Below are 27,390 nucleotides of genomic sequence, written 5' to 3'. Positions count from 1 at the left end.
GGGGAGTGGTGAAGTGGGGGGCGTTACCGGAAGTTCAAGCAGTCGATGTTCATGCCAACAGGTTGATGGCTACCCAGATGAAATATAAGGCGTTGCTCCTTCAACCTGAGTGTGGCCTCATCACAATAGTAGAGGAGGCCATGGACTGACATGTCACAATGGGAGTGGAAAGTGGAATTAAAATGGGTGTCACTGGGAGATCTCGCATTTTCTGGCAGACAGAGCATAGGTGCTCTCCAAACCAGTCTCCCAATCTATGTTGGGAATCACCAATATACAGGAGGCCACACTGGGAGCACCAGATACAGTAGATGACCCCAACAACTCACAGGTGAAGTGTCACCCCACCTGGAAGGACTGTTTGGGGCCCTGAGTGGTATTGAAGGAGAAGGTGTAGCACTTGTTCCGCTTGCAAGGATAAGCGCCAGGAGGGAGATCAGTGAGGAGGGACAAATGGACAAAGGAGTCGCGTAGGGAGTGATCCCTGTGGTAAGCAGAAAGTGGGGTGGGGTGGGGATGGAAAGATGTGCTTAGTGGTAGTTTATTGCTTTATTCCTTCTATCAAGGTACACACTTCCCTACACTCTATTCTATCTGCCACTTCTTTGCTCATTCTCCTAAACCAATTACTTCTGCAAACTCCCTGTTTCTCAATAGTACCTGCCCTCCACCTATTTTTGTGTCATCTGCAAACGTGGCCATAAAGCCATCAATTCTTTCATCCAAGTCATTAATATATAATATGAAAAATAGCAGACTGATCACAGACTCCTATGGAACTCACCTAGTCACCAGGAGTCAGCTAGAAAAGGTCCCCTTTATTTCCACTCTATGCCTTCTGTTAGTCAGTGAACCTTCTGCCCATGCTAATACCTTTCATATAACACCATAGATCCTTATTTTGCTCAGCAGCCTCCAGTCAGAGTCCTTCTGAAAATCCAAAAAAAAACATTCACTGTCTCTCATTTTTCTATCCTGTCTTTTATTTCCTCAAGGAATTCCAATAGATCTGCTAGGTAAAATTTCCCCTTAAGGAAACCACACTGACTTTCGCCTATTTTATCATGTGCCTCCAAGTATCCCGAAACCTCTCCCTTAATAATGGACTCGAACATCTTGCACCTTTGATGTCAGGATAACAGGCCAATAATTTTCTGTCTTTTGTCTTCCTCCTTTTTTAAAAATTGTAGTGACATTTGTGATTTTCCATTCCTCCAGGTCCATTCCAGGATCTATTGATTCTTATAAGTTCACAACTAATGCCTCTACAATCTCTTTAGCTATCTCTTTCCGAGCCATGGGTATAGTGCATCTGGTCTTGATAACCTTTCTAACTTCAGAGTTTTCAGCTACCCAAGCTTGGTTTAAAAAAAAGGCCTACACTCACTTCAATTCCCTGACTCTCTTGAATTTCTGGCATGCTGCTGGTGTCTTCCACAGTGAAGTCTGATGCAAAGTGCATTTCTTTGTCCTTCCTTACACCATCATTATTTTCCAGTGCCTACTGCTGCCTCTCCTTCACTATTAATATAGCTGAAAACATTTGCAGTCCTCTTTTATATTATTGGCTTGCCTATCTTCATATTTCACCTTTTCTCCGCGTATTCCTTTATTAGTTGTTTCTGTTGGTTACCAAGCTTCTCACTTCCCAATTTTATATTTTTTGCTATATCGTATGCCCTCTCTTTTGCTTTTATGCTGTCTTTGCCTTCTCTTGTTAGCTACAGTTGCCTCATCCTCCCTTTTGAATGTTGCCTCTTCTCTGAGATGAACCGATCCTGTATCTTTCAAATTACTCCCTGAATTTTCAGCCATTGCCAGTCTACCGTCATCCCTGCTAGTGTCCTTTCCAATCAACTTTATCCAGCTCTCCTCTCATACCTCTGTAGTTTCCTTTATTCCTCTGTAATTCTGATATATTTGATTTTAGCTTCTTCCTCACTTCTGCAGGGTGAATTCCATCATATTATGATCACTGCCTCTTAAGTGTTCTTTTATCTTAAGCTCAACACCCAATCCAGAATTACAATGTTCAACCTAAATTTATTATCAAAGTACTTGCAGTTGCTGGTTGGCATCCGTCTGTCTTGAAGGGCATTGGGTTATGATGATCATCATCACAAGCCTGGGTAGAAAGTATGGAGATCCTGAGATGCCCATTCATCAAGATCTCCCTCTCGGCCTCACTGGTGTAGTCCAAAGGAAAACTTATGAAGCAATGCATTTAATACCAGCTTGGCTACTGGAGCTACCGGATGTTCAACGATGTCCAGCCCCCTTAGGGGTTCCACTCTGGATTTGTTGTCTGGGATTACTCTCACAGCCTTCATCTCTCCAGAAGCTGCATGCATGACAGTGGGGCTATTTCCCCATAGCTGGGGATTGGGTTCATGAGCATCGGGGTGAGTCCACACACCGATGGGCCTGCATGCTACATGGGCAGGGTCTAGACCCCCTCCCCGTCCTCTGTAGTTCAGCTTGAGTCTGAAAGGAGCTCATTTTCCATGTGTCACAGTGAAGAGGTGCAACATGAGGCATGCTGTTGTAGAAGCTATTAATAGCAGGGAGAGACTTAAAAGTTCAGCTTCCTTTTTTGCAAGATTGCTAGCCAGCAGTGGAAGCTGGAAACGAGAGCAACAGGCACTACCTGCTACACTACCACACTAGACACATCACAACAACCATTTTGATAAAGTACATATGTGTCACCAAATATGTCACTGAGATTCTTTTTCTTGCAGGCATTCACAGTAGACCCTTGATGGAATGGAATTTGTCCTTAACTTGATGACACTACGAATGTATTGACAATGCACAAAGTGGGCCTCAGTCTACTTCAATGTCTTGTGGTCTTATGGCATGTCATAATAATGAACAATGGTATACTAGCATTCCCTAATCGTAAGCATGACTCCAGGAAGGTGGACTTCCTTCAAAACAGCAAACACCATCTGTTTATATTCTCATTGTTATCATGATTTCTTTATATACTGAAACCACCTCATGTTGTATAAGAGACCGAAACAAACAAATACTACTGCTTAGGTACAGTTGGTGAATTGCACTAGTCAAGGATTTACACTATAGAATGCCATATAGGGTCATACTAATGTATGAAATCACTCAGGAAGAAGAGTGCTATCCAAGGGCATGTGGAAGAGGCGGCTTGTGGCAGTTCCGCCATGATCGTATTGAGTGGTTCAGGCCTGAGGTGCCAGAAGCTACTCCTGTTCCTGATTTTATAACGTTCTTCATGAATGTTACTGAAGAAGTGTTGTGACAATTCTATAATTCCTCAGTAGTTACTAAATGTCAGGAAAATCAAAGTGAATGATAATCACCATCAATGGATTTCTATTTAATATCCACCATGAATGGATTTCACTTATTTTTAGTTGAGTGGTGAAGTGTGACTACTTAAAATATGACATCAATGTTTGAAGTTGGATTAAAAGGGTTTGTATGTCACATTTAATTTTAATATTTGTAATCCAGGGAGTGGGAAGCGCTGTGATGATTGTACGTTCTAGTACCAATTGTTTGGCGACAATAAAGTATAAAGTAATGCATGCTTAGTTGCATCTGTAACCAAAGTTTAGCACCTTCAGGTCAGCTATGATGGTTAGTTGGTTAAGAAATTTAATAAGTTGTTGAAACAACATGGCTTTAATTTTAAAAAAATACAGGGCTAGTAAATGAAGATCAAAAAGTAACTAAAAAGGCTGGAAATCTGAAACAATGAGAAGTCTAGAGACACACAGTAGATCAGGCAGCAACTGTGGAAAGAAAATAGTTAACATTTCAGGTCCACACCATTTTGAGTGCCTGATACACAAACTCCCAAAGCAGAATCTATAGTTGTTCCTCTTTCCACAGATGCTGTCTGATCTGCTGAGTGTTTCTACTAGATTCTGTTTTTTTTTCATGTTCAGGCAATTCCCTGATAGACTAAACATCCACCAAAGGGGGAACGGGTCCAAAAATAGGTCTGGCTGCAATAACATGGAAACTATCCTTTAAAATGAGCTTTACATTCAAAACAATAGTAGTCTTGTATACTTCTCATTGCAGATAGCCTGTCTGAGAAAACAAATTGCCCTGCTTGCATTTAACTTGAAAAAATAAATTATTTTCTTTTGGTTTTCTACTTTCTGTTGATAAATGGAACTGGGTTGTTCTGATGGCAATATCTGGTTTTAAAGTTCATTTAGAGCTGGGGTGATCAATTCCTTTTGCAGCAGAACAAACCTCACTAATGAGAAAGAAAGACATACTTGCCAACCTGTCAAGATAGCCAACTATGTTTTATTCACAACCACCACCCACTGCATTAGCCTGATTAACATACCAACATCAATTTTCAGACATGCTGTAATATGATTATATTTTGCTTCGGAACTCTCGATTATGCCTTCCGTTTTCTCTCAGAAAAGTGATGACAGATCAATTACGCACTTACAACAAAAAAAAATGCATTCTGCGAGATTAGTTGTTACTCTGACTCTCTCACTTTCATGGCTGAAGAAGCAAGTGCCACAATGAAAAAAGAGGGAGTTTTTTTAAAGCTTGTCAAAATGAATTTTGTATACAGTATGTACATCACAAAAATATTATTTCTATTAGCCTTTATTGCTTACATTTAAGTTCCTTAGACATTGGTCACAAAATAAAGAGACATTATGTGCATTTATAAGTTACATGAGAGGAAATAATATTTAATCTTTCTGCTATAATGCCGTAAGAACTCATTTAAGGTATTTAAGGTCGATCCCTTGGCCCTGGTCACACAATGTGTTGGACAAAGGACCATTCAACTCAAATTTCTTTATTACTGCTGCTACTGAGCATTAGCATGTCCTCAACTTCATATAGTTTTGCTATATTTATGCATGCTTTATCCATAGATTTTATTCTTACTGTCAAAGAACCATTTACTATTGGAGAATTTACCCTATTATCAAACAGAAATAAAGACATAGACCTTGGTATAAGGTTAAACTTTAATACATGACTACGGAAGAGCCATTGTCTTATGACTCCGCCAATGTCAGGTTACATCTTAAATTTATACAGTAAATTTTGGGCAGTAGTCAACAGCCAAACATACTTAATGATTTCAAAAAGTGCTTTTTGTAGCCTGGGGGAAAAAAAAACACAAGCAGGACATCAAATACTTTTTTGGGACTTAAATTCCTTTATCTGTTTTAAATGTTTTATTGCAAAAAGAGGGTATCAAAATAAAAATAACAAAATAAATTTTATAAAACAGTTCCCGCTACTACAATCTCAGTTTAACTTTGGATCACACCCTTTTTACGTATGCAGTATGAAAATAACTAAAAAATATACAAAACCAATATGGTAGTGGCAATTATTTGGCACACGTGTGCTTAACTTCCAAACACACAGAGGCTAGACCTTGAAATGAGTTCTCCTCGCTCATGCTAGTGGGCCAATTAAGGAACTTCGCAACCAGGCAATCCAGCGCTGATCAATTAACTCATGAAAATCTAAACCACCCATATGTAAAACATGTCAAATGACCAATATTCTAGATTTACAAACAAGTATAAACAGATTTACATGGGTACTATCAAATATTATTTTCTTTTCCTCACCAAACCTAGAAAAGCATTCCAACATCATCCTTTCTAGAACATGGCAACTCTGTGTTCTACTCCACCCATCCAAAATGACATCACTGATGACATCACTGTTTGCTCTTAAAGACACAGGCAGCTATTTTAGCATTACCAAACTGAATACATAAGCGTACTTTAACAATAAAAAAAAGATATTAAACGGTCACCTGGTTACACACTTGTTAGGTATTAGCCAGTCTATGAATGCTTCCACGCAGTACACAAAATTAGAACTGCTTGTCCACATTCAGTTCCCCTCTTAGCCAGTCAGGCAGGCATTATTGGCATGACCTGTCATTAGCTAGCACAAGTAAGGCAAAGTCTGCACCTTATCCTGTCACCCTCATGACCCAAATCTTGGACAATACTTAGCTAATCAAGCTTGATAACAAAATTTAATTCAAAGTTTAATTTTCTTTCACATTACCTTCTTAAGTTATAGTGTGTAATGTGTGTTTTGTGTACTACTGGTTCGGAGGAACTTTGTCTTGTTTCTATATGCATTATAGGGTTATATATGATATATTTCATACATGTATATAATTAAAAGACAATACATTTGACTTGACTTGACATCTCTCTCACTGATCAGGCCCAGATATTACCCCACCTTGGAGAACTGACATGGTTCATCCCATGAGAAGCTGTTCTTCTCTAGGGTGAGGATCCCTATCTTCATGATGTTAATCACTGATTATGTCTCCAAAGTCCGTTCTTTCATATAATTCTTCTATCTTCCAGAATATTTGCTGAGTGCACCACACCAAGACCAACATCATTCAAAGAACATCCATCTACATGGTCATGTAGATAAGGCACATATACATCATTGCTGCCTTTTTGGTGTCTGGACGCAAGCACTGAGGTTTAAGGGACCCTCAACACCTCACATAATTTGAATCAACAGTCTGTGTTTCTTTCTTCAAAAGGACTGGTGCTCACAATAGAATTGGCTTTTTTTCCCATCATGTGCCAGTTGTCGCCGTGATTTAAAAAGAAACACTTGCAAAAGGTGAAAAAATTCAGAAACTGAAGAGATCCTGTAGATGTTGGAAATCCAGTGTAACACACTTAAAGATCTCAGCAGGTCAGACATCTATGAAGAGGAATAAATGTCAACTGTTTCGTTCCTCTCCATAGGTGAAAGTATTCAGGACCATTTTAAAAATTGATGATTTAGAAACTGGAAATAAATTTGGAAAACATAGGGACATTAATCACAAAAGGTTTTTTGCAGGTGCAGCAGGCTATCAAGAAGGCAAATCAAGAAGGCATATTGGCCTTCGTTGCTAGAGGGGTTGAATTTAAGGGAAGGGAGATTAAGCTGCAATTGTACAGGGTCTTGGTGAGGCTGCACCTGGAGTACTGCGTGCACTTCTGGTCTCCTTACTTGAGGAAGGATACTGGGTTTGGAGACAATGCAGAGGAGGTTCACCAGGTTGATTGCAGAGATGAGGGGTTAGACTATGAGGAGAGATTGAGTCTCCTGGGACTGTGCTTGTTGGAATTCAGAAGAATGAGAGGAGATCTTATAGAAATACATAAAATTATGAAAGGGATAGATAAAATAGAGGCAGGAAAGTTGTTTCCTTTGATAGGTGAGACTAGAACTAAGGGACATATCCTCAAGATTTGGGGGAGTAGGACAGAGATGGGGAGGAGCTGCTTTCTCCAGAGGATGGTGAATCTGTGGAATTATCTGCCTAATGAAGCAGTGTTTGCTTCCTCAGTAAATATATTTAAGACAAGGTTGGATAGATTTTTGCATAGTAGGGAAATTAAGGGTTACGGGGAAAAGGCAATTAGGTGGAGATGAGACAATGGCCAGGTCAGCTATGATCTTACTGAATAGCGGAGCAGGTTTGACGGGCCTTATATTTCTAATATTTATTATGTAATGGTATTGCCAAGAGTTAGTCACATAGCGTATTTAGTAAGTTATTAACTGATCCAATATCATCCTGTGCTCTGTGAAATGAACTGCCGACCATACAACACATTGCATTTTTTAATGAGAGGCACAAATTTTATTTGATTAGTTTGCAATACTAGCAATGCCCTATTATCCAATTAATTCCAGATGATTGTAGTTTCTTAGCCTTGTTTTTGCAAAATGTGTTTCTCTGAAGAACCTTAGCTGTACCCAGGTCCTTATTTTTCTTGTAATTCCCTCTTTGTAATTCACTTGAAGACATTAAAAAGTATGTTCACGCTTTTCAAATACTTGATGTACTTCATTGACTTGTAACTTGAAGAGAAAGTTCTTTTTTTCATTAGTTCATGCTATTTTTTTCAACCCAAGCTGCTGTTGGTGGTGGAACAAAATGCAAGGTGACAGCAAACTTTGTTTCGAACAAATGTACTTAAAAACACCATTGTGCAAAGTCCAAAACTTTTAATTTCACAAAACTCAATTATGCTGACAGGTAACCTGATGATACGTGTTTCCAAATAGCAAATACAAGGCTGTTCATACCTAGATTCTTTGGTCGTTGTATTACAGTTGACACAAGGAATTGTGAGGGACAAGTTTATTTTTATACAGAGCAGTGGGTGCCTTGAATGCGCTGCCTATGGTTGTGGTAGAGTCAGATAGACTAGGGCCTGTCAAGGGACATTTAGATAGACACATTAATATGAGGAAAATGGACATTGTGTAGGCAGAGCAGATGAATTGGCCATTTGATTGCTAATTTAATTGGTTCAGCTCAATATTGTGGGACAAAGAGCCTGTTCCTGTGCTACAATTTTCTTTCTCTATAATATATTGATGTTAAATGGGATGCTAGTTCTAGTTCCATGCTTATTCTCAGATTTCACGTTTAACAAAATAATAATTATTTTATACAGTTCCCATATGATGTTTTTCGCCATTAGGTGAATCTTTTCTAATGTCTAACTCTATCCCCAATTATTTTGTACCCATGTCTGCTCTATTTTAGTCCAAAGAAGATAGGTAAATGAGCAGGCAATCTGGTCCCAAATGTTTGCCATAAGTAATCCAGACTAACCAAGATGAAGCATGTGCAGTGGTTTCTTAGAGTTTATAGAATGATTAAAAAGATAGAGTATATTGGGTGATTAAAAATGAAGAAAAGCTTATAAGAAAAAAAATGAGTGTTCATTTCCTAGTTGTGAAGACCTTTTCAATGATACACTTAACTTTTACGTAGCATCCATAACTTAATAAGTTTGCAGGCTGAGGATTTGGAGGAGAAGAGGGGAGGGTCAAACAGCTTGTAGTGTGTCTTGTACTTCCCTGCTTGTGTGCAGAATGGGATGGTTGTTTGGCGCCTACCCTTCTATCCAGAACGGAAGAAGTTTACCTGGCTGAAAAAAATTAGTGAAGTGAAAAGATAAGTCAGTTCATGAATATTAAACACCCAGCTACTGCTATCAATGGTACTACTGCTGTCATTTGGTTCAGTTGATTCCCTGCTCCTCTGTATTTGTTCTAAGGTACTAAACTGTACTAATGTAGCATCTGAAGAACTGACAGTTCAGAAACTGAATTTTGTTTTAGCATAATTTATTTATTTTCTTTACACAAAAAGGATTTTGTTGATCAAAATATTTTATTAAGTATAATCATGGCATTGCTCAGTTTGACTATAAGTACTAAGTTGCAGTTATAACATATTCACATTTTAATAATAAAATTGACACGTTGTAGCCGCTGACGTGACTCAAGAGACAGTACAGTCATTGATGCAGAAGTTCAAGGAGAGCTTTCGAACAAACACGCCAATTGAGATCTCCCACCTGCAGCAGGCACCACGCAGCACATCCACAGGACGAAGGAAGGGAAGGAGGAATAAAATTAGAGGTAGGATACACAACTAGTTAAGAATATTTCTAAGATACCCATTTAAGCTAAGAGGTGATGGTAAGTTGGTGATGGAGGTGGTGATACTGGTGGTGGTCAAATGCATGCACTAATTATGAACTTACACAATTTCTAGAGGTTCTCCTGATTAAAGTCTTTCTCATGCTCCTACTATTGCTTTCACCAATGCATCTATAACATATACATTCAGACTAGGCTATAAATTGAAATATCAGGAAGTGATAGCATTCAAAATAGAAGTCTTTACAGATGTTGTTTGGTGGATCTACTCATCCTTTTTTGCTGTTAAGCAGCATTGGTCAGTCAGAATCAATATATCTTTCTTAAACTTTGCAAAATAGTAGTTGCAGAGAGTTAGGCTGTAGAGAGTTGCAAACTTAGTCAGCTCCATCATGGGCACTAGCCTCCATAGCATCCAAGTCATCTTCAAGGAGCAATGTCTCAAAAAGGTGGCACCTATCATTAAGGATCACAATCACCCAGGACATGCCCTCGTCTCATTGTTACCTTCAGGAAAGAGGTTTGGAAGCCTTAAGATATATACATAATGATTGAGGAACAGTCTCTTCCCCTCTGCCATCCGATTTCTAAATGGACATAGAAACAACGAACACTATCTCACTATTTTTTTATTTTTGTTCTTGCACTACTTATTTAAGTTAACTATTTAATATATATTATATTAATATTTACTGAAAATATATATTTTCTTGTAATTCAGTTTCTTTTCTATATTATTATTTATTGCATTGTACTGCTGCTGCAAAGTTAACAATTTTCACAATATATGTCAGTGATATGAAACCTGATTCTAATTCAAAAGTTGACTGTTTTCAAAGATAATGCTGATGCTCAGAGCTGGATGGCAAATTGACATGCTATGTATAAAGATTGTAAGTCATTTATACTTGGTCAATTTGCTCTGGATGAGGGAAAGGATAGACTAAGAGAACTCCAAATGTTCTGGTATAACAAAGCTTAAATAAGTGGTTTATGATACAGGAATAAAAAACAGAAAATGCTGGACCTGTCTCTCTCTGCATAGATGCTACTTGACCACTGAATGTTTCCAGCCTTTTCTGTTTCTATGTCAAATTTCCAATACCTAAATTTACTTTGATTTTCTGAGAATGTTGCAGGTTGACCTTCATAAGAATGATGCTGCCAGATTTGACATAGGTTTTGTGTGAATTCAATAATAAGACAAAGTTTTGGATTGGTTCCATGTGGGACAAAACAAGGATTAAGTCACATGGATTCTGAATTTTAGGACTGTGTGCCAGCTCAGTATTTTTATTATGACTGAAGGTACAAGATCAAGACCTTAAATCTGCCAACATATTCAGGCTTTTGCTTAATTCAAGGCAAGTAGTAATAAAAAGCAGCTGGAGGTGAATTATATCTAAACCTGTGCAAAACATTTATTTTTGTCAAGCAGTGGAATTGAAAGTGTTATGCTTATAATATTTAAATGATAAGAAAGCAAGTAACTGCTGTGTAATTAAGCAGGAGAAGATGAAGATAATGCCGTTTGATTAATAGGACTGGATGTTACAATCCCTAAAGTTTCTGCACTGCACTTAACTTGAGTGGAAATAGTTCTTAAAGATGACCACTAGATGATGTTACTACCATTACGATACATCTTCAGTTGTGTACCTCGACATCACTGGGTGTTTCGGCCTTTTATCACAAGACACCCTCAGCCGAGGCAGGCTCACCACAGGCTGATCAGACCTGGGTGTGTGTCACATGGTTAGTCTCCAGATAGTCACTTGGCAGCCCAGACAGCACCCCTTCTTTCAGCCACAGCCAGTGACTGCTCATTTCAGTGGCAAATGTAAATACTTACATTGGAAAAGAAATGGTTTAGTGGACTTTATAATTAGTAATAAATAAAGATAAATTAAATGAACCCAAACAAATTATTTGCTACAGTTAAAAGCTGTCTTGCTATTATCTTTCTTATGGACACAGGATAATGAAAAACATGAAATATGACAACTGAAGATAGATAGTAATAGAATTTTTCGATCAACCTGGGTAGCTTTTAGATGGAAGGTGAACGGTCTTTTTGTTTTGTGCTTGGAAACCATGCATGTGTACAGTTCAAAGCAACCCACACAAAATACTGGAGGAACTCTGCAGGTCAGGCAGCAACTATGGAAACAAATAGCCAGTTAACGTTTTGGGCCAAGACCCTTGTTCAGGACTGAGAAGGAAAGGGGAAGACGCCAGAATAAAAAAAGGTTGGGGGAAGGTAAAGGAAGTGAGCTGGAAGGGGATAGATGAAGCCAAGTGGGTGGAAAAGATCAATGGCTAGAGAAAAAGGAATCTGATAGGAAAGGTGAGCACATTATAGGAGAAAGGGAAGGAGGAGAAGACTCAGGAGGAAGTAATAGGCAGGTGAGAAGAAGTAAAAGGACAGAGTGGAGGGGGGGAATTTGTTCACCAGAAAGAGAAATTGATATCCATACCATCAGGCTGGAAGTTACCCAGACAGAATATAAGGTGTTGCTCCCCCACCCTGAGCATGGCCTTATCTTGGTATAAGAGGAGGCCATGGACCAACACATCGGAATAGGAATGGGAATTAAAATGTTTGGCCACTGGGAAGTCAGGTATACAGTTGTCCCTGGTATTAAGATATCTGATGACTGGCGTCGACATAGTGGGTTGAAAGATCTGTTATTGTTCTGTATGACTGTATGGTCCCATGTAAACACAGTAAAATCCATTCAGTCAGTTTCATTTCATATTTATGGTTGGCCTGATTATTACAAAGTAGTTCAGTGTTTCAAATGGCTTAGAGGAAATGTCATACATTCCTCTTTCAACTCTGTTTGCTGAGATAAATAATCCATTTTGCACTTTCGTATTTTCAGTGTGAATTTTTGAATTCCAGAAATAAGTTGAAGATGCCCCTGTTCCCTGTCACCAAAAATAGAAAATATGTCCCTTTAATTCTGGAAGTGAAATGTGAGAAAATGTTCGATGCTTCACACAGTTCTGATGACAGTTCCAGTCATTAATCACTATGCAGTTCAGATGAAATTAATGGTTGTGTATTTTACTGTTGGTTCAATGTCAGCTAATTCTGATGAAAGCATTGTAAAATAAATCTGAATAAGAAATTGAAACCATTAGAAACCATACAGTAGTAAATATGTCAATCTTAGACAAAACTTCATCAAGCATAACTGGAAATTAATAGGCAGGTGAGAAGAGGTAAAAGGACGGGCGGGGGGCAATGTAAATTGGAAAGGCATGTATTCATGGTAAGGAGAAAGAATCATAATCATAGGTGACACTTCCAATTTTCAAAGGTAGCCAATGTGGCTACCTTTGATTTACAATTCCATGAAGTGTCTTAGAGTGCTATATTTTCAGGATTTCTCCAAAGCTTCGATGATAAGTTGTAATATCCTCACCAACTCCAGTTATTCAGCTAGTGTCCTCTTAATGCACCTCTCTGAAATTGAGACTTCGTTTCCCAAGAAGGAAAAAGGCTTCAGGAACATGACACTGTAACTTGTAGGGTTCTCACCAAGTCACATACCATCTTGGCTTGTAAATATATTCTCTACTCTCATGGGTTGAGGGGGCTAGATCGCTGGTAGCATTTTAAAAGGAAGAGATATATACTTTTGAAATATTAGAGAGCTGTGGGGAACAAGCATGAAAGGAAAGATAAGACCTGGATCAGATCATTCATGATCAAAGTTCAAAGTTAAAAATTCGTTTATCATCAAAATATGTATGAGGTATACAACTCTGAGATACATCTTCCTGCTGACAGCCACGAAATAAAGAAACACCATGGAACCCATTCAGAGAAAATATCAAATACACAACATGAAAATAAAAAATCATGCAAATATCAAAAAAAAACAAGCAGATAACGCACAATATATTAAACATCAAACCACAGAGTCCTTGAAGCGGTAGAGGAATTGTTAAGTTTAATTCAGTACAGTTCAATTTAGTACTGTGCCATTCATTGCCTGCAGGCCGCCAAGCCTGTCTGCTCTGATCAAAATCACGCAAAATAGCAACTAAAAAAAGGAGTAACCAGAAATCAGGAACACATATGACACAAACTGCAGATTCCTCTCAAGATGAGTCCAGTCCAAAAGCCATGCTGATCGTACCTTCCCCAAGACCCAAGACTCCGGTACTTTCCTACAGCAGCATCAAGCAAGAGGAAGAAGGAAACCGGTCCAAAGCGGGCAGATGTTGCTGACTGACTGCTGGCTGATTTCAATCCTGCTTGATGCTTTAACTGGCAAGTTGTTTGAGAATTTGAGCCAATCATGGGTTTGCGTCCTGCCATTAGACCCCACACTCCGTTCCCAACCTCACTCTCAACCACGCCAAATTCCATCAGAGACACCGAAAGCGCCAGATCACTCCAGTCACACACAAGTTAGTAGTAGAAGCATAATTAAAAGAAAATGTAGTTTCATGAACTGTCTGCAAGATATCTCTGTTAGTTGCGTTGGTTGCTGGTGCCATCTTGCCACAGATCATATTGAATAGCCGGCAGACTTACGGACCTATGCTGTTAGATTGTATGTTCCTTCATTGTTGCCGGATCTAACGCTGACATTCCCACCCAGCAGCATTGAAGGAGTACCTTAACCAGGTAAACTTCAATGAATCAATGGGTAGCTGATTACCACTTTCTCACAGCCTGTAACGGATGGCTAATGTATGACGGCCTTCCCAACAATGCCTGGATCCTTAAAAATGAACAATTTAAAAAAAAACTGCTTGGTAGAACGTGACCATGTTGGATGAAAATGGAAAGAAACATTCACTTGGCACTGAAAAGCTCAAGGGATCAAGTGGAAAGTATGAAAAAATAATGGAAAAGTACACAGCCTCTCACACCTGCTCCACCTAGGGCACTGCCTTTGGTTTTCAATGCTGTATAATTTGACTTATTTTTATGCATTGAATGGGAGATAAAAAATGCAAATCTGGAAGAGTGTCATTAAATCTTCCCAAGTATAAAGTTAAGTTAGAGAAATTATAATTATACTGTTATTAAAGATAACCCCAAATAGGTTTAATATATCACAACTTTCTGAATGTCACCTGAATGTAACTTAAAACACACAAGTCAAACAATGGTAATACAGGTGATATACTTCCTAATGAAAGCAGCAAGACATTGCCCCAGGTGGAGCAGGTGTGAGAGGTTGTGCATTCTTTCCATTTTTGTTGGACCAGATAGTTAGTGTATTTTCATTGCTTTACACTCACATTTAAGTAATCAGCAGTTAAAAATGTCTTTCATTCACACGAAAACATATAAAGAAATAAGAAACATTAAAATTTATTTGAAAATCTCAGGAGATTTGTTGGCCAAAGCTAAATCTTAAAAATCTTTTGCTAAAACATCTGTAAACACAGCCCCAGGGCACCCTGACAGCCTTAAAAAAGGCAATATTTTGTTCTTTATGTTCTCTCAAAGTATGTGATTGAATTTTAACATACTTAAAAATTGACTTTCAGAGACATTTTAAACCATGTTTAAAAATAAAGTATTTAAATTATTCAATTTCATTTTTGAAATTAAAAATAAAATTACCTCATTCTCCTTCCTAATAAACAAGAATAGCCACCAGTCATTTAGATAACTGTTAGACAATCAAGCAAATTGAAAATGTTTTAATAAAAGAGAAATTGTGTTTGACAGGTTTGTTGGAGTCTTAGTCAATTTGACACATAAGGTAGACAAAGGCAAACCAGAAGATGTAATATATTTAGATTTCTGGAAGGCATTCAAAAGAGGGTCACATTAAAGATTACTGGAGAAGATAAGAGTGCATAGATCTGAGAGAATATGAATAATGAATTGGCTAAATTAAAATAATGTGTCAGAATGAATGATTTATTTTTGAATTACTGATTAATTTTAAGGTAGTTAGTTCCTCAACTATTTCCAAAATATCCTTGGATGAAAGGAGCAAGCAAATATGTTGATATAAAGACAGATGGGCCAGTAATTTATGAGAAGGAATAATGATTCTTCAAGTATATATCTTAGGTGAATAGGTAAAGAAATGGCAGATGAACTAGGACGTAGGAAAGAGGGAAGATTTATTGCAAAAATTACAAAGTATAAAATTAGGCTGGTTTTCATGCAACCTAATGGGATATTGGTGAGACCATATTTCTAATACTGTAAACAGATTTGGCGTTCACATTTCACGAGGGATATAGTGGTGTTGGATACAATGCAGGGAAGATCCACCTTGCTAATTGCTGGGATGAAGGAATTGATCCAGAAAACATAGAAAACATAGAAAATAGGTGCAGGAGTAGGCCATTCAGCCCTTCGAACCTGTACCGCCATTCAGTATGATCAAGATTGATCATCCAACTCAGAACCCTGTACCTGCCTTCTCTCCATACCCGCTAATCCCTTTATCCACAAGGGCCATATCTTACTCCCTTTTAAATATAGCCAATGAACTGGCCTCAACTGTTTCCTGTGGCAGAGAATTCCATAGATTCACCACTCACTGTGTGAAGAAGTTTTTCCTCATTTCGGTCCTAAAAGGCTTCCCCTTTATCCTCAGACAGTCACCCCTCATTCTGGACTTCCCCAACATCGGGAACAATCTTCCTGCATCTAGCCTGTCCAATCCCCTTAGAATTTTAAACGTTTCAATAAGATCCCCCCTCAATCTTCTAAATTCCATCGAGTATAAGCTGAGTCGATCCAGTCTTTCATCATATGAAAGTCCTGCCATCCCAGGAATCAATCTGGTGAACCTTCTTTGTACTTTCTCTATGGCAAGAATGTCTTTCCTCGGATTAGGGGACCAAAACTGCACACAATACTCCAGGTGTGATCTCACCAAGGCCTTGTACAACTGCAGTCGTACCTCCCTGCTCCTGTACTCGAATCCTCTTGCTATGAATGCCAGCATACCATTCGCCTTTTTCACTGCCTGCTGTACCTGCATGCCCACTTTCAATGACTGGTGTACAATGACACCCAGGTCTCGTTGCAACTCCCCTTTTCCTAGTCGGCCACCATTCAGATAATAATCTGTTTTCCTGTTCTTGCCACCAAAGTGGATATCCTCACATTTATCCACATTAAATTGCATCTGCCATGAACTCGCCTACTCACCCAACCTATCCAAGTCACCCTGCTTCCTCTTAGCATCCTCCTCACAGCTAACACTGCCACCCAGCTTCGTGTCATCCGCAAACTTGGAGATACTGCATTTAATTCCCTCGTCTAAGTCATTAATATATATTGTAAACAACTGGGGTCCTAGCACTGAGCCTTGCAGTACCCCATTAGTCACTGCCTGCCATTCTGAAAAGGTCCTGTTTATTCCCACTCTTTGCTTCCTGTCTGCCAAGCAATTCTCTATCCACATCAATACCATACCCCCAATACCGTGTGTTTTAAGCTTGCACACTAATCTCCTGTGTGGGACTTTGTCAAAAGCCTTTTGAAAATCCAAATATACCACATCCACTGGTTCTCCCATATCCACTGTACTAGTTACATCCTCAAAAAATTCTGAGATTTGTCAGACATGATTTTCCTTACACAAATCCATGCTGACTTTGTCCAATGATTTCACTGCTTTCCAAATGTGCTGTTATCACATCTTTGATTACTGACTCTTAGCATTTTCCCCACCACTGATGTCAGGCTAACCGGTGTATAATTCTCTGGTTTCTCTCTCCCTCCTTTTTTAAAAAGTGGGGTTACATTAGCCACCCTCCAATCCTCAGGAACTAATCCAGAATCTAAAGAGTTTTGAAAAGTTATCACTAATGCATCCACTATTTCTTGGACTACTTCCTTAAGCACTCTGGGATGCAGACGATCTGGCCCTGGGGATTTATCTGCTTTTAATCCGTTCAATTTACCTAACACCACTTCCCTACTAGCATGTATTTCCCTCAGTTCCTCCATCTCACTAGACCCTCAGTCCCCTACTATGTCCGGAAGATTATTTATGTCCTCCTTAGTGAAGACAGAACCAAAGTAGTTATTCAATTGGTCTGCCATGTCCTTGTTCCTCATGATCAATTCACCTGTTTCTGACTGTAAGGGACCTACATTTGTCTTAACCAATCTTTTTCTTTTCACACATCTATAAAAGCTTTGACAGTCATTTTCTATGTTCCCTGCCAGCTTTCTCCCATAATCTTTTTTCAGTTTCCTAATTAAGCCCTTTGTCCTCCTCTGCTGGACTCTGAATTTCTCCCAATCCTCAGGTATACCGCTTTTTCTGGCTAATTTGTATGTTTCTTCTTTGGAATTGATACTATCCCTAATTTCCCTTGTCAGCCATTTTTAAGAAAGGTTTGGTCTATAATCATTGCAGTACAGAAAAATGAGAGGTGATTTTGGATTCTCTGTGGGATTGACAGAATATCTGCTCAGAAGATTTTTTTTTTGCTTCGGTTGGGTTAGGTTAGAGTTTAGAACCAGGAAAGATAGTTTTACAGTAGATACATCCATCGATGTTGAAGGCGAGAAGGAATTTCTTTTCTCAGGGATAAGTGACTCTTTTGAATTCTCGATCCAGTGAGCTGCAAAGGTTGAGTCCACGAAGGTATTTAAGATGGTGATTGATAGAACCACTACTAAGTAAAGCAGAATGGGAAGAGAGCAGTAAAGTGGAACTGCGACCAATTTTAAATCAGCTATGATCCCAAGTAGAGCAAGTTGAAGGTCCAAATTAATGGTGCTTCTGCTCTTCTTTCTCATATTACTATGCTGAAGATGATGGGGTCTCATTGGCTGGGGAATCCCACCAAGACCGAGCTCCCTATGATTCCAATGACAATGCTCAACATCAGATTTAGTGCTGTCTGCTACTCCAACTCTCGTCAGGTCTGCGTCAGTCCAGGTCTTTCTCCCAAAGTAATGGCACAATGCACAAAGATTCAAAATAAATGTATTATCAAAGTCAGTATGCAGTATACAATCATGAGATTCCTCTTCCAATAGACAACCACAGAACAATGAAAAACGCCATGAAACCTGTTCAAAGAAATCATCAAACACCCAATGTGTAAAAAAAACAAATCTTACAAACGGCAAAAAAAGGGAGAGACAGATAATAAAACAAGAAACCATAGCAACCTTGAAACAGTTTAGGAATATTCAGTATAGTTCAGTTCAGTTCAATTTTAGCACTGTGTCGTTTGTTGACTGCAGGCCCCAGAGCCAGACGTCCCCATGCAAGTTGAACAAAATTGTAATAAAGAAAGAAGTAACCAGAAACCAGAAACATCTGATTGTTCCTTTAGGGCTGACAATCACAGGGAAGGTCATCATCTATTAAACTGGTTCCCAATTGGTTTGTGCAAAACAAAAATAATAAAACTTACTTCAATTTAGCTCAGCGTCACTTGCTCCATTACTGAATTGGTCCCACATCCTATGGACTTCAAGGAATCTTCATCTTGTGTTCTCAATGTTTTTTTTTGCTTATTTATTTATTATTATTATTATTTTTTTCCATTTCTTCTTGCACATTGGTTGTTGCCTGTCCTGTTGGGTATAATCTTTCACTGATTCTGTTCTGTTACTGTGATTGCCCGCAAGAAAATACATCTCAGGGTTGTATATGGTGGCATATGGTTGTTTATGTCAGCTAATAAATTTACTTTGAACATTGAACTTTGAATTCTTGATGCAATTTACAGTTGACTGGTCAATTATAACCAAAGTGAAAACTCTGCCGCCCTCTTCTGTTTATCTTCAGATACATGCTAATTTGAGATTTTATAAATGTATTTTTCCAGTAGTTTAAGTCATCTATGAATCATTTGGAAGTCTAATTTTTAAGGAAACAGAAGCAAACGTTTCTGAAGTTTTGGATTAGCTGCAGGCATATGATAAACCGATTCTTCAAAAATGTTTGCAATTCTATTGTTTCATTTTATATTACAGTGAAAATCTTACACCTTAGCAAAATAAACGTTTTGATAGGCTGGATTTAATATTGAGGCAAGCATCAGGAAGTGTGATGGTTAAGGTGTGTTTTATATAGGAAAATCATTAACTTGGAAACATAGAAAATAATTAAGTGGATTAGGACATTCAGTCCATCAAGACTGCTTTGCTTTTTAATAAAATCATGACTGATCCTTAACACGAGATTCTGCAGATTCTGGAAATCTTGAACAAGACACACAAAATACTTGAAGAACTCAGCAAGTCAGACAGCGTCTTTGGAGGGGAATAAACAGTTGACGTTTCGGGCTGAGACCCATCTAAAAATAGAGGGCTATAGGTAGGCCTAGTAGTTTCTAAGGCAGGGATATGTTTGGCACAACTTTGTGGGCTGAAGGGCCTGTATTGTGCTGCAGGTTTTCTATGTTTCTAGGGACACTAGCAGGAAGGACGACAGAGCAGCGGTGGCTGAAGTTTATGCGAGAAGTGAGGAAGGTGCAAGACAGATATATTCCAAAAAAGAAGAAATTTTCGAATGGAAAAAGGATGCAACCATGGCTGACAAGAGAAATCAAAGCCAAAGTTAAAGCAAAGAAGAGGGCATACAAGGAAGCAAAAATTAGTGGGAAGACAGAGGATTGGGAAGATTTTAAAAGCTTGCAAAAGGAAACTAAGAAGGTCATTAAGAGGGAAAAGATGAACTATGAAAGGAAGCTAGCAAATGCTATCAAAGAGGATACTAAAAGCTTTTTCAAGTATATAAAGAGTAAAAGACAGGTGACAGTAGATATAGGACTGATAGAAAATGATGCTGGAGAAATTGTAATAGGAGATAAGGAGATGGTGGAGGAACTGAACAAGTATTTTGCATCAGTCTTCACTGAGGAAGACATCAGCTGTATACCGGACACTCAAGGGTGTCAGGGAAGAGAAGTATACGTAGTCACAATTACGACAGAAAAAGTACTCAGGAAGCTGAATAGTCTAAGGTAGATAAATCTCCCGGACCAGATGGAATGGACCCTCATGTTCTGAAGGAAATAGCTGTGGAGATTGCGGAGGCATTAGCAATGATCTTTCTAAAGTCAATAGATTCTGCCATGGTTCCGGAGGACTGGAAGATTGCAAATGTAACTCCGTTGTTTAAGAAGGAGGCAAAGAAGCAAAAAGGAAATTATAGACCTGTTAGTTTGACATCAGTGGTTGGGAAGTTGCTGGAGTCGGTTGACAAGGATGAGGTTACGGAGTACCTGGAAACATATGACAAGATAGGCAGAACTCAGCGTGGTTTCCTTAAAGGAAAATCCTGCCTGACAAACCTATTGCAATTTTTTGAGGAAATTACAGGAAGGCTAGACAAGGGAGATGCAGTAGATGTTGTGTACAGGTTTCTCCCGCCATCCGAAGGTAGAGCGTTCCTATGAAATGATTCGTAAGCCGGAATGTCATAAAGCGAAGAAGCAATTACCATTTACTTATATGGGAAAAATTTGTGAGCGTTCACAGACCCAAAAAAAAACCTACCAAGTCATGTCAAGTAACACATAAAACCTAAAATAACAGTAACATATAGTAAAAGCAGGAATGATATGATAAATACGCAGCCTATATAAAGTAGAAATACTTTTCCACAATCATTGCTGCACTGTTCTCCGTAGCAAAAATCTCAGGCAAGCACTCTCGGCAGAAACACGGCACAAGCGCTCTCGGCAGAAACACTCTCTCCAGTAACCTTTAAGCTATGAAGCTGCCAAATCATACCAAATAATGCATAAAAATGCACAGCCTATATAAAGTAGAAATAATGTATGTACAGTGTAGTATCACTTACCGGAATTGGGAAGGCAGTGCTGAGCACACTGATGATGGTGTGTTCGGCTGAGTCGTCGGAGGTTGGGATGGTGCAGTAGCCCCCACCCTCCAGGCAGCGAACCAATACCCATCCACGAAGCATGCAGCGGTACAGCGGTAGCCGGGATGCCTTTGCAAACATTCAATAGGTGCAATTGTCACTTTTGCCCAGTAACTCGTTTTATTGCACATGTTAAATACAGCAAAATAATACACAAAGACATGGCAAAAGTAAAGGCAAACAAATGAAGTAACAGCAAATTTCACTTTTGCCCAGTAACAAGCCTTATTGCATTTAGTTGCAGCTGTCACTCCTTTCATCAGTGAAGAGACTATGGCTGTAGGAAATGGTTATATGGTTAAACGCACACCAAGTCTTTGGTTTGGCGATTTCCTTTTAAGTTTTTCTAGTCTGTAACTGGACAAACGTGCACCAAGTATAGTGTTTCCTCTTCGCTTGTTTTCTGTGTGTCCTGTGCATGCCCAGTAGGAGGAGATTTGCCCAAATATCCGTTTTAATGTGGACAGAGGTATTTTTAAAAATGCCTAGTGTGGACACCCATTGTTTTTATGCGAAACCGGCATTTTCAAAATTATCCAGTCCAGTGTGGACGTAGCCTCACCCTCCATAATTCCTTTTGTTCTCTTCTAAACTGTGCTGAATGCAGGCTAAATTGACCCACTCTTTCATCACAAGTTAGTTTGATCTAGTGAGTTGGTTTCCTTGTCTTTACTTCTTATACAATTTACCGTCATTTTCATTTTGCTAGAAAAAGTAACTGCCTAATAGAAACACAGCTATAATTTCAAATGACCTGAGATTCATGAATCATGGGTAATTAGTGCTGAACTACTTTGCCCATAATTTCAGACAGAGCTTGTTTGAAATAATAAGCTTTATTCATATACACAAGGCCAAAGTATTGGGTATATCTGAGGCAGAAGTTGATAGATTCTTGATTGCTCAGGACACAAAGGGATATGGGGAGAAGGCAGGTGACTGGGACTGAGATGGAAAATGGATCTGTCATGATGAAATGGCAGAGCAGACTTGATGGACCAAATGGCCTAATTCTGCTCCTATATGGTCGTATGTTACACACAGTGAGTAAATTAGGGGGTGAGAGAAGATGTCATCCTGAGAATGAAGCTGTCAGTGAGCATATAAGGAAATGGAACAAAGTCCAAAAATATTGATACTTTCTAATGATTAAGATAGTGGCAACAATATCTGTTGTAAAGCATGATTGTGTGGACATTGTAACTTTGTGAACTGGGAAGCATGCAGTCTCAACAATGATAGACAGTGCCAAATAAAACACTTCAATGTGTGTGGCTTGGCCATTCAGCCAGTGAGTCTGTTCTGCAATTGACTAAGCTTATGGGTTGATGGGTGAGAACACTTCATAAGCCTTTTTATTCTCACACACTCTCAATGACACAGATTAACAATAATTTTAAAAGTTATTTGATTTTACATCAGTGGTCATTCTCAAAAGAATACTCCAACTTGGAATCAGACTTCTGTATTTCTACTCCCCATGACAACTTAAACATTATCATCAGATCTCACTTAAACTTTCTAAATACCAGGTTTATGACATTGATTATGTAATCACCATATTTTAACTTTTGGAATGAAATTCTCATCGCACACCCCATAAGACTAGTATATACACAATGATGTATCTCTTAGAACTGTTTTGGGTACCTCAGGTGTAAACTAAACATGGTTTTGAGGAGATGAAAGGTAACTTCAATCCTTTTGTTATCCAGTGTAAACCTGAGCATTCTGTTAGTTACTTTGAGTATCCTTTGCACTTGTCCTTGACAATGATGTACGCACTTTGCCCCCAAGTGACATGTTTTGATTCTTGCTGCTCACTCTACATGAAGTACTTAAATTTATCTTTGCACATGTGATCTTGTGGACTTCATTTGTCCTCATTGTATTCTATTTGCCCCACATTTGCCCAGTTTTTTAATCAATTAAATTCTCCATTGTAATTTAATCTCACCCCATCTACACTGTGTTTTTGTGCAACTCCAGTCTGTGACTTTCTCTCCCATCCTCATACATATATTTTTAAAATGTGATATCAAACAGATGAATGGGGTCAGTATAGGAAAAGAGATGGATTGGAATTTGAGCCAGAGACTTGCCTTCCAAATCTGCTACATCTTTAGCCAAGATGCTCAGCACATCTACAATACTAGCATCTACATACTTAACAATGTAAAAACTTTTCTGATGTGCCCTGTCAATAAAAAAGCAGGATGAATACAATCCAGCTAATTACTGTCCTATCAGTTTATATTCAATCACCAGCAATCAGATTTCAACAGAGCAATCAAAGGACACTTCCTCACCAGTGATCTGCTCAATAGTGTTGTTTGAATCCCTTGAGAATGAATCTTCTTTAAATTTAATTAAAGCTGCAGATCAATATGGGCAAAGGTGTCATATTCTTGAGATGAGCTGCACTTGACCTCAACACCAAGGCTTCAGTCTTTGACCTCACTTTTTCACTTCATGGATGAATGCAGCTCTAACAATATTCAAGAAATGTGACATTATCTGCATCAAAATAGCCCATTTGATTGGCTCTCCATCAATCTATCATCTTGAATGTTATCTTTCTCTGTCATTTGTGTATTGTTGCTTTGCTGTGTATGCCTACAAAATACACAACAGGATTTCACCAGGGCAGTTTCTACCCCCTCAGGAACAAGGACAGCCAATGCAAGGGAACACCAGCACCTGCAATTTCCCCTCCAGCACAAACTTATTATCTCTATAATTGCACTGTCCAAATATCTTCTCCAGGAACATTTGGAGGGGCTCAGACAGGCTGTTCACTGTGAGGGCAAATGAAGGATGGACATTAAGTGACACCTACCTCAGAATCTGAATCCGGTTTAATATCACCATCATATGTCATGAAATTTGTTGTCTTTGCAACAGCTGTACAATGCAACACATCATAATAGACATAAAACATGAATTGTAGTAAGTGTGTGTGTGTGTGTGTATATATATATAAACAGTTAAAATAAATAAGTAAAAATAGAAATAAAGAAAGTAGTGAGATAGTGTTCATGGGTTCAGTGTTTATTCAGAGCTATAATGCCAGAAGGGAAGAAATTATTCCTGAATCATTGAGTGTGTGCCTTCAGGCTTTTGCCTCCTTCCTGATGTAGCAATGAGAAAAAGGCCTATCCTGGGTAATGTGGGTCCCTAATGATGTATGCTGCCCTTTCGAGGTATTACTCCTTGAAGATGTCTTGAATACTACAGAGTCTGGTGCCCATGATGGAGCTGACTAAGTTTACAACTCTCTGCTGCTTATTTCGATCCTGTGGAGTAGATCCCATGCCCGCCCCCCACCCTCCTCCATACCAGACAGCTATTAAAAAGATAATTATCAATTTTAAATTGATATTTTCAGATTCCAGCATTAATTCTCACTGCACAGACACACCAGTGTGTGCTGGTCATACAATGTCAGGTAATATAAAGGCATGAGAATTAATTATAGTTGACAAATTCGTCTTCTTAAGCAGACAGCCAAATGAATCATTAAAGAGTGGAAGAGGAGCTTGGTGGTAATGTTGATGATAAAGTTTTGCCCATTAATTTACTGAGGTACTAGGACAATAGCCTTGTCTTCATATAATCAACTTTATTTAAATTAGTATCAGGATAGTATCCGTATTTTGCAGTATGTTATCTACTTGTCTGAAAGCATCACTATTCATTACATAATGAGTCACTGGCTTGCCAAATATTAAGGTTTATTAGGCTAATTAACCCTCAGATAAATGATGTGCATAATACCAGCATCTTTGCTGTTGTACTGTGCTTATTATTTTCATCAGCCTGTATCCATGCAATAAGGACAGGCAAGATAAAAAAAAAGGCTTCATTTATGCATTGGAGGTAATCTAACTATCTGTTATCAATCATTTAAAAAGACAAAATAAAAGTTAAAGCACAGCTAATTAATAAATCCTTTAATCCAAGTGTTAAGGGTGTTCTGGGACACATAATTAATTAACATAAAGTATGACCCTTGTGTCCTGGAGTTAACTCTTTGCAAAAACTATCAGGAGTTGGAAGAAGAGGTTGTATGGAACATTATTAATTTATCAGACATGAAGAGGTGATTGGAGAAACAAAAGGATTGGAAAGTAAGAGGATGGATGTGATGAAAATGAAGGACCATTTTCAAAGGATGCTTATTTAGTGCAAAAAGCCCCCAGTCATGATGTAGTTAATACCCAATATCTGTGCTCCTTGCAGCTCTCAGGTGTGGTAAAGATTTGTATAGGTGATGTCGAATGAACTTTGTTGATCATTTGCACATTTGCCCAGCAGTCCTTCCATTACTGCATAACACAACTTGGTAATGGCTAAACACTAAACGTACGTTTTGGCTGCTGTGGTATGTCATACGTACAACTAATGGATTTGATTGTACAAACCCCATTTCCAGAAAAGTTGGGATATTTTCCAAAATGCAATAAAAACAAAAATCTGTGATATGTTAATTCGCGTGAACCTTTATTTAACTGACAAAAGTACAAAGATTTTTAATAGTTTTACTGACCAACTTAATTGTATTTTGTAAATATACACAAATTTAGAATTTGATGGCTGCAACACACTCAACAATAGTTGGGACAGACCCCTTTGTGCCAAAATTTGTGAGAGAATTGTTGGTCAGTTCAAAAGGAACATTTCTCAATGCAAAATTGCAGAGAATTTAGGTCTTTCAACATCTACAGTACATAATATTGTGAAAATATTCAGAGAATTCAGAGACGTCTCAGTGCATAAAGGACAAGGTTGGAAACCACTGTTGAATGCGCGTGATCTTCGAGCCCTCAGGCGGCACTGCCTAAGAAACCGTCATGCTACTGTGACAATTATAGCCACCTGGGCTCGGGAGTACTTCCGAAAACCATTGTCACTCAACACAGTCTGTCGCTGCATCCAGAAATGCAACTTGAACCTGTATTACGCAAGGAGGAAGCCATACATGAACTCTATGCAGAAACGCCGGCGAGTTCTCTGGGCCCGAGCTCATCTCAGATGGACCAAAACACTGTGGAACCATGTACTGTGGTCAGATGAGTCCATATTTCAGCTAGTTTTCAAAAAAAATGGGCGTCGAGTTCCCGGTGCCAAAGATGAAAATGACTATCCAGATTGTTATCAGCGAAAGGTGCAAAATCCAGCATCTGTGATGGTATGGGGGTGATCAGTGCCCACGGCATGGGTGAGTTGCATGTATGTGAAGGTACCATTGACTCTGAGGCGTATATTTGGATTTTAGAGAGACATATGTTGCCATCAGGGCGACGTCTCTCCCCAGGACGTCCATGCTTATTTCAGCAGGACAATGCCAGACCACATTCTGCACGGGCTGCTACAGCGTGGCTTTGTAGATACAGAATGCGTGTGCTTGACTGGCCTGCTGCCAGTCCAGATCTATCTCCTATTGAAAATGTATGGCGCATCATGAAGAGGAGAATCAGACAACGGAGACCACGGGCTGTTGAGCAGCTGAAGTCTTATATCAAGCAAGAATGGACAAAATTTCCAGTTGCAAATCTACTACAATTAATATCCTCAGTTCCAAAATGATTAAAAAGTGTTATTAAAAGGAAAGGTGATGTAACACAATGGTAAACATGCCTCTGGCCCAACTTTTGTTGAGTGTGTTGCAGCCATCAAATTCTAAATTTGTGTATGTTTACAAAATACAATTAAGTTGGTCAGTAAAACTATTGAAAATCTTTTCTTTGTACTTTTGTCAGTTAAATAAAGGTTCACGTGAATTAACATATCACAGGTTTTTGTTTTTATTGCATTTTGGAAAATATCCCAATTTTTCTGGAAATGGGGTTTGTATAACATCAGGAAAAATGCCACACAACAACACTTTTGAAGTGTTTGATATGATTTTAAAGGGAAAGTAATTTTCCTTATGAATAGAAGGGCAAGCATTTTTAGATTAGGAACAAGTTCTATTAATAATATTGCTACATCCATGGAAAGTAAATTGAAAGTTTACAGTAACTTGCAAAGCACCCAT

The 27,390-nt window shown here is 38.6% G+C and overlaps 1 protein-coding gene across 4 annotated transcripts in view; it reads left to right on the top strand.

The window, feature by feature from the left end:
* LOC140186350 (astrotactin-2-like) overlaps positions 1–27,390 on the top strand; it is a 1,795,681-nt gene that overhangs the window by 644,195 nt on the left and 1,124,096 nt on the right. For 3 of the 4 annotated variants that reach the window (XM_072240511.1, XM_072240510.1, XM_072240513.1), the window contains exon 4: positions 9,316–9,468. The exons of the other annotated variant lie outside the window; for it this stretch is intronic. In XM_072240511.1, the coding sequence (XP_072096612.1) occupies positions 9,316–9,468 (153 nt within the window). The remainder of the gene's footprint in view (positions 1–9,315; positions 9,469–27,390) is intronic. 4 annotated transcript variants of the gene reach the window in all.

The sequence above is a fragment of the Mobula birostris genome, chromosome 22, assembly GCF_030028105.1.
Source record: "Mobula birostris isolate sMobBir1 chromosome 22, sMobBir1.hap1, whole genome shotgun sequence".
Taxonomy (NCBI): domain Eukaryota; kingdom Metazoa; phylum Chordata; class Chondrichthyes; order Myliobatiformes; family Myliobatidae; genus Mobula; species Mobula birostris.
This window is presented reverse-complemented; position numbering and strand designations above follow the sequence as displayed.